General features: G+C 39.6%; 1 protein-coding gene across 1 annotated transcript in view; it reads right to left on the bottom strand.

Annotated features, from left to right (window-relative positions):
- Positions 1–234: 234 nt before the first annotated feature.
- LOC134843697 (uncharacterized) overlaps positions 235–8,369 on the bottom strand; it is a 340,267-nt gene continuing 332,132 nt past the window's right edge. The window contains exons 2-3 of the mRNA XM_063859930.1: positions 2,547–2,861; positions 235–2,446 (exon numbers count right to left, since the gene is read on the bottom strand). Coding sequence (XP_063716000.1) covers positions 492–2,446; positions 2,547–2,844 — 2,253 coding nt within the window. The 5' untranslated portion in view covers positions 2,845–2,861 and the 3' untranslated portion in view covers positions 235–491. The remainder of the gene's footprint in view (positions 2,447–2,546; positions 2,862–8,369) is intronic.

Here is an 8,369-nt window from a genome sequence, read left to right as displayed (position 1 = left end):
GAACATTAAATTGTACACAACTGAACTACATATAGAACAAAAACCAACAGAAAGAGAGCCATTTAAATCAACCTTGTTACAGCACAATGACCTGCAATTGCAAAATTAAGCGAAAGATCGCTATTGATGTAATTTTTCGATCAGTGGAATAACATTTGAAACTGTTAAAAACTTTTAATTTCCAAGATTTACACAGAGGCTAACATACTACTCTTATTCGGATAGCTCCTTTAATTTATCTTGCTAATAGGTCTTCTTTGTTTTAAATTTGCAAACAGGTCAGGTTGATCAGAAAAAAAGTTCGAATCAAAATTACAATTGACTAATATCATTTTAAATTGAGACCATCTTCGATTTTGCCTTTACATCGCTGACGAATTCCCTTCAACCATCTTCGCTTTTCATTTCGCTCGCTAGTTCTATAATTAAAACATCAATGAAAGTAGAAGCTTAATTTCATTATTTCGCTGTTCTACCAATGCATTTGTGGATCATTTTTCACTTTTCTCTTTCTGATTCGACTTGTCCGCAACCGATTGTTTCAGAGCTCTTTGGAACATCGGGTGCATGCAAACTCTTTTCTGAGTTACTGTTGTTGCAAAGGGTCGTTTGCAGATCGAATGAGCTGCCATGTCTTCCGCCGAATTCGACGGCACTGCCGCCGACTTCTTTTCCTCGCTTATTTCTTCTTTTTCTGCTTTTGGGGACGGCTGAAGCTGAATTTCCACCCTTTCATCTTCTTCTTTCGCCTCCGCTTCTTTTGCGGCTTTGGCGATCAACACGTTTTGCAGCCATTCTTTATAATCTTCGCTCACTTGCGGCAATATTTTGCACAATTCGCTGTCCCCCATTTCCATCAGTTGTGCTCTACTGTACCTAATTATAGGCTTCGAAGGTTTAGCAACCTGAAATTGACTGACGTCATCGCCTTCAGGAATCTCTGACTCGGGAGTTTCGGTATTTAGCTTTTCCGCATTTTCGGGTGCTGTTTCCTCTTTCTCTACTTGTGGAACGTTTTCATCTTCAGGTATAGGAAACGTTTCCAGTTCCTCTACCTCATTTTTCTTGGGTGTGTTTGCATTCATGTTTCGCAGTCTCATTTTTTCTCTGAACAGTCTCAGCTGTTCGTCAATGTCTATATGACTCACGTCAATAGTCACGGCTTCTGACCCTGCATTTTGGACACCATGATTATATGCACCTTGTTGGCTCACAGAATTTTTAACCGGTTGTTTTCCTAGCAAGTCAGCAACACTAACAGGTGTGGAAGACACGCTTCTACTGGGAGGAAATTTCAGAGGCTCCGTGAACTTTTTATGCTGAACCATTCCTTGTTGAGCTTTGCTGACCTGGTCTTTGTCCACTATTGGCGAGCTGAGATTGTAGAACTTGCACCTTGGACAATCAGGGCTGCTCATAAAGAAGTTTGGACAAGACACCTTGCAGTAGGATTTAACCGGCAACAAGTCATCGGCTGGTTTATGTTCAACAGTTTTGGTCAGCTGCTTTTTAGATGGTGAGTTGCAGCCAACTTCTACGTTGCTCAACCTTGATTTCTGTAAGTTTTGGTTTTGTAGTTTTTGAATGTTATATTGGTAATTTTCAGCACCATCGTAAGAAGCACCAATTGGATACATGGCATCTAAATTTATAGTTCCTTGAGGGTACCTACTCGGTGATTGTTGAAAGCGACCAGGACTAACATGGGTGTTAACAGGATTCCCAAAAGTAGTGTCATCATATCGATAGCATCTCGAAGAATTGCTTCCTGGTAAGACGGGAGCTTGCTGTTTAGCGTTCGGATAGATATCCGATGGGAGGCTGTAGCTACCTACAAATTCCTCCCTTGGAGTGAATTGGTTTGCATCTGCCACAAATTTATCGTTTTCCAATTTTTTATTCACTGCAAAAGGTTTGCATCGTGTTCTCTGTGAATGGTGATTTTCGATTGGTTTACTCTGCATTAGATCATTGAAACTGGGTATATTTCTGTTATTTCTATTGAAATTCAAATCTTCAGCCCGATTGAGAGACCCTTGATACAATTGTTGAGATATTCGAGTCCCATTTAAAGAGAGCGGTTGTTCTTCAGTGTTCCAGCAAGCTAACTCTGCTTGGGGGGACAGCGTGGCATTACGACTGTATTGCGGCGAAGCAGATGACCAAACTTCAGAACACAATCCTCCTACACCAGCAAAACTTTGATTGCTTTCCGGAGATAGTGACACATTGAATGGTTCCAAAAATTGTGAAGTAGAATTGGGATCAAAAAGATTAGCACCAAAGTTTGAAGCACCAAAACAATCCGGCCTATCATTTGAGGCTGTTATTGCTGACCCAAAAACGTTGAACGCGTTTTCACTCCATGTGGATGCAAATGGTTGCATCAGATAATCACCGGTTGCACTCGAACTAACGCCGATCCAAGATCGATCTTTGGGGATATCTAAAACATTTGAATCATTTAGTTGGAAAAATTTGGGTTATTCCAGGCTCAAGTTCAGTGAAAAGGCGCAAACGAACTACAGGATCAACAAAAAACTTACTGGCGGTTCGCAGCCCGTCCGTTCCATCCATCCAGCCTGATAACTTGGAAGCTGTAGAGCCATAAGTTTTGGATGCATCCCTGGATTCATTAGGAACGAGATTTCCTCCGGAACCTAGTATTGAGTGGTCTACATCTGTTTGAAGAAAATGTGAGAAAAACGAGTCCGGCAAAGCTGATTTAGAGACTTCTGGCAAATCTTGATTTTCAACCGTGTTTACATTTGTTATCCTCCGAGCGAAGTGGTTTTGTGAAAAATCGTTTTCAAAAGGCACGTCAAGAGAAGGCTCACGAAACATCAAGAAGAACAAATCTAAAAAGTCGTGTCGAAAACCTGTTTTATTTGGTTTTGGCCATAATTTTCTTCGCAAAAAAAACGTCAATTTCAGAGCAACTGCAGAGACTATAAAATAGAAGCAGATAATAAAATTTAATAAGTAAGTATACCTCAATGGTGCTAGGCAAGAAAGGCGACAGTAAATTAAGGCGACAAGACATTTAGAACACAAAAATGTATTAGCATCCAAAATTACAAAAAATACTAGCAATTCAATCCAAATACGTCTTTACAGATACCCAAAAACAACGTTTTTAAATAAGTTTCGTCGAACTCGGTTTTTTGACGCGCGGTTGGTGCGGGTTTAATTATTAAAATTTCCATTTGGAGTTTCTCAGAAATTTATAAAAAAAACAATCATTTTGCGTTTTGTATTTCTCAAATGTATTTCGCCTGTTTAAACAATCATTCGCGTTGTCGATTTCTCAAAAATTTACTTTGTCGTCAAAAGTCCCATCAACAACGGTTGTCGCCTTAACAGCTGTCGCCTTATTTACCGGTCACCTGCCTCAATATTACCCAATAATCATCAACACAAGGAAGATAATTGAAGTATTCATGAACATTACTCAGAAAAAAAACATTAACACAATGTGAGGTGCCAAATAAGTTTTATAAGGATCGATTTGTAAGGTACCGATAAGGATTTGGCCAAAAAAAACAATCACATTCTGAAATTAAACGAAAAGAACCCAAATTTTAAAGGAAAACCCTCATTCAAAAACTGGTGTAACTATTACCGTAGATACGGACATAGCATCGCCGAATGCAGACAAAAACAACAAGATAAATCAAATCGACCTCTAAAACACAAAGAACCAAACAAATCTTTCTGCCAATATATGAAAAAAACCAAAAGTTTACCAAACGAAAACATTCAAGTAATAACAGTTCAGGAACACAACTCATATCTACCTATGTTAATAACACACAACAATTTCACATTCTAATAACTCTCTTGGACGATCACCAGATAACCGAAATTCACAGTATTAGTCACAAAATAGATACAGTAGATCAAATAGGAACAAAACGAAACAGGTATTTCAGATCAAACTCTAGTAGTAATTACTCTAAATATTAAAGGAACAGCTCCTATTCAAACCCTCGAAACAAATACTATTGTAACTTCGGTCGAACTTTTCAATTAACCGCAAAAGAAAATTATCAAACAACCGGAACAGGAATTACTCCAACAACAGACCACGAAACTATCGAACAACAGACTTCACAATAAAATTTATAACAACGGATCCCATGACAATAGTAGAGATAGAAACAATAGTTATCAAAATAGATCCAGAAACTTGGGACCGATCGTTTAGCAGACCAAGTTTTTAGCATAAAAAAAAGAAAAATGGGTCTTTTAGCAGACCAACCTAAAAAAGTGATGGATGATTGATTGACAGACTCAAAAAGAGGCTCAGTCGGAGGCCACGCTTCCACAATTCGGACAATTATCTCGCAATTTGTAAGCAAAACTATCAACTTCAAAAAAAACAGTCTAAATTAGCGGAAAAACAAAGATTTACGCTCAAACTAACACTCGTGTTGAAATGAAGCGCAGCGGAGCAAGCGGTCGCTAATCGCCTCTGCCACGTTTGAAGTAAGCTATCACACTTTATATATTTTCTGAATCTCCTGAAAAACCGGTCTGCTAAAAAACCGGTCTGCTAAAAAACCGGTCTGCTAAAATCCCTAGCACTCCAGAAACTACTCTCAATCACCACATTTAAATAACTCATGTGCCAGTCGGTCATATCTGGAAGTTTGGCCTTGTTTTGGGATAAAAAGTATTTTTAAAAAATTCGAAATGACCCTGTCATGTTTAAGTTTCTCGCGACAACTGAAAATATAAAATGATTTATATCAGAAGATTCGAGTTGTAATTGCAAAAAAGTCGAATGAAAATCAGAAAAGTAAAATTGCCATTTGCAATTTTAACAGAATCTTCAGAACGATTATAGTTGTCTTGTTCCTGATGAAGAATCGAAAGTTCAAGAAAAGAAGTGCAACTGACTGGACGAGAGTGATAATTGACTGGAAATGTGGAAAATCGACGCTGCCCAATTGTCCAGGATATAAAACTTCTTGAGCAAAACTTATTTACTTCAAACTTATTCAGAAAAAACGAGGCCTTTCCAGTGCGCTTTCCAACCCGAGGCCTAGCTAACCGAGTAAAGGGGCCACTAGACAAAAAAAACGGGTAAAAGACAAAATGCGAAAAGAAAAACGAAAAAGATGAGAAATAGGAAGAAAAAACCGTAAGAATTGAGAAAAGGAGAGTGGCTTTGATTTCCAAATGAGGTGGATAAAATCTTTATATTAATTAAAATAGTATACTCATACTGTTTTAAAATAAGACGGATCGTTTTGATCAAAACAGCAAATTTTCAGCAAGTGCCCGATTTCGGTGCGTCAAAGGGTTTTCAGATAGCCTTGCAACCTTGGAGAACCACTGGGAGACTTCGCCGGAAGAGTCGACCAGACCCAAGGCAAAGTGGTTCGTAGGATGGGGATCGAAAAATCGAGAGGAGGCACGACTGGGAACAGACTACCAGTAGGGTAATCAGAGCAGTACAATAATTGGAGGGGATCACCAGGGTGCACTGTTCAATAAAACGGGTGTCGTTAAAATCCTCTTTATACCATAGGAGATAGGTATAAAAGGTAATAAGCGGCACCACACAGTTTTGGAAAACGTTTTCACTTGACCAGAGCTTGGAAACAGAATCTACGGACTTTCTCTCGAGAGGTTAAGCGCCCATCGCGCTTAAGGTATTTTTCGGCTTAAGTGGGGGGCTAGAAAGGGAGGAGGTTAGAAGAGGGGCTGGTTAAGATAGAGGTTGGTGGTTGGAAGTTGTAAAAAGGGGGGCTCCATTACAGCATTTATACAATCGATATCGTCGATTGAGTTACAATAGATTAACTAGATTCTGGAATGGTTCTAGTTAAAGACTCAGAACAAGAGTTGGAACGCGAAAAAACCCGGTAGTAAACTCAAAGTAAGGTAGGTAATCTGGCCGTATCGGGTGGCGGGATCAAAAAATGACAATTTTTAGAACCCAGTAGGTAAACGCCCTATAACAACATTAAAAAGGGGAGGAAAATTGCCTGACAGTCAAGTACCAGACATTTTTTTTCAAAAGACGGCCCTCGTTGACGTTGCGTTTTAGGCACCTACTTTTCGTTTGATTTTTACTTTTTGAATTTTATTGTCTTTGAAATAGATTTTAAAGCTTAAGGAGACTTGGTTCATTTGAAACTACAAAAGGGTTTAAAAACAAGTTGCATTTCGGCTTGCAATGGCTCCAGAAGGGAACGTAATGTTAGGGAAACTCAAATAATTTTTAATAAAAAAATTGGGATTGCTGAGTTTTGCTAGCGTTCAGGAGGTGGTACTGGGATAATATATCAAGTATCCCAACACTTGGGTCCTGGGATAGTGATTTAAGGGTCCCAACACTCAACTACTGGGACAGTGAATTAAGGGTCCCAACAATTGAATCCTGGGATACTGATTTTAGGGTCCCAACTATTGAGTCATGGGATAGTGATTTAAAGAACTCAACACTTGAGTCCTGGGATAGTGATTTAAGGGTCCCAACATTTGAGTCCTGGGATAGTGGTTGAAGTGTCCCAATACATGAGTTCTGGGATAGTGATTTAAGGGTCCCAGCACTTGAGTCCTGAGATAGTGATTTAAGGGTCGCAACAATTGAGTCCTGGGATAGTGGTTTAAGTGTCCCAACACTTGAGTTCTGGGATAGTGATTTAAGGGTCCCAACACTTGAGTCATGGGATAGTGATTTAAAGGTCGCAACACTTGAGTCCTGGGATAGTGATTTAAGGGTCCCAACATTTGTGTCCTGGGATAGTGGTTTAAGTGTCCCAACACTAGAGTCTTGGGATAGTAAATTAAGTGTCTCAATACCTAAAAGTCCTGGTATAGTGGATTAAGTGTCACAGCATCTGGAATATTGGGGCAGTAAAACGAGTAACGCACCACCTAAAAGTCCTGGCATGGTGGATTGAGTATCCCAAAACCTAGGATAGGGAAAACAAAACCATTAAGTGTCAATAAATGGCTCCGGGGAACTCAAACAACATACTAGGATTAGTAAATTTTAATTCGGATTGTGGAATAGATATTAGACTGAAATTTGTTTATTAAGTTTGAATATTCAAGAGCATTAGGGGTTTTTTTAAACTTCGACTACATTTTTGCATTAACATCTGTTCATTATCAGAATTGCAAATAAACGAAAACTGTAAATAAACGTCATGAGGAGAACAAGAAGGTGCTTACCGGAAAGGAGAGGGGTGGGACTTAAGCAAAACCAACATCAACGCAAAGGAAACAAACACCTACAAACCCCGGAGTAATGAGAAAAAATATTTCAGTTAACTTGGTCAACACCAGAAACAACAAGTGTCAAAAGACCGAAGAAAAGCAAACTAATTGAAAGAGTATGCCCATAACGGAAGTTGATCTTGAGACGCCAGAGCAGAGCTTAGATGGCGTGGAATGAAAAACAACAGAGTTGATACCTATGCAGATTGTTGAAGAACAAGGAACAAAGTAAATTGAGTTCACACCGATAGGCAATGGAGAAGAAATCACTAACAACACGCCGGAGACGATAAAGGAAGTTTCGCAAACAAAGATAACATCGTTCACAGAGAAATTTGCGGCGATGGTCGGAAAGAAACCAAGAGAAAAATAGGAGGTGACAACAAAGACTGAAAAAGGCAAAGACTTTGGTACAGTTTCCACGATAACCACAGAAGCTGACCAGGCAAGGACCAAACAAGGGAAGGAGCAATGGGTCTCCAAAACGGGCAAGCAACGGAATCGAAATTACCTCTACTAGAGATAGAGGACTCGATGTCAAAGTCGGATCAGATAGACAAGAATTTGAAGTGCAGCGAAGAAGACCGCCAAGAATTAAAGAAGGAATTTCGACAAAACAAAAATGAAAATCTGGACAACTGCTTCAACATAGCGAGGGCCACTGGAGAAAAGCTGCAACAGATGTCGGACAAGGCAGAGACAACAGACAAGGAGCGAGAAAAAACATTGTGAAAGATATGGAGGAAATGAAAAGGACGTATGAGACCGTGAACAATAAATTATGCAATATAGAGACGACATTAGGCACAATGAGCAGAGACCAGGCAGAGAGTTCTTGTGCCATACAATCCAAATTGGTTCCACTCTTGAGAAACTCTATTGCTCAAGAGAAAACGATACCAGACAAAAAATAAAAGATAACCGGAACAAGGGTTGACTTCGTGGAGCCTTTACGTAAGAAGCAGGAATTGACACCATTACCGCTAACCAATAACAGCATAGGATCGGGCATGACCAAGACGGCTACAAAAGGAAGAGGGTCGAACTCAACAAGGTTACCAAGAGATTCGGACGCACACACGAGTGTAACACCTGATGCCATGACGTGGGCAAATACTTGGGAAATGATGAAC

The sequence above is a fragment of the Symsagittifera roscoffensis genome, chromosome 4 (genome assembly GCF_963678635.1).
Source record: "Symsagittifera roscoffensis chromosome 4, txSymRosc1.1, whole genome shotgun sequence".
NCBI classification, from domain to species: domain Eukaryota; kingdom Metazoa; phylum Xenacoelomorpha; order Acoela; family Convolutidae; genus Symsagittifera; species Symsagittifera roscoffensis.
This window is presented reverse-complemented; position numbering and strand designations above follow the sequence as displayed.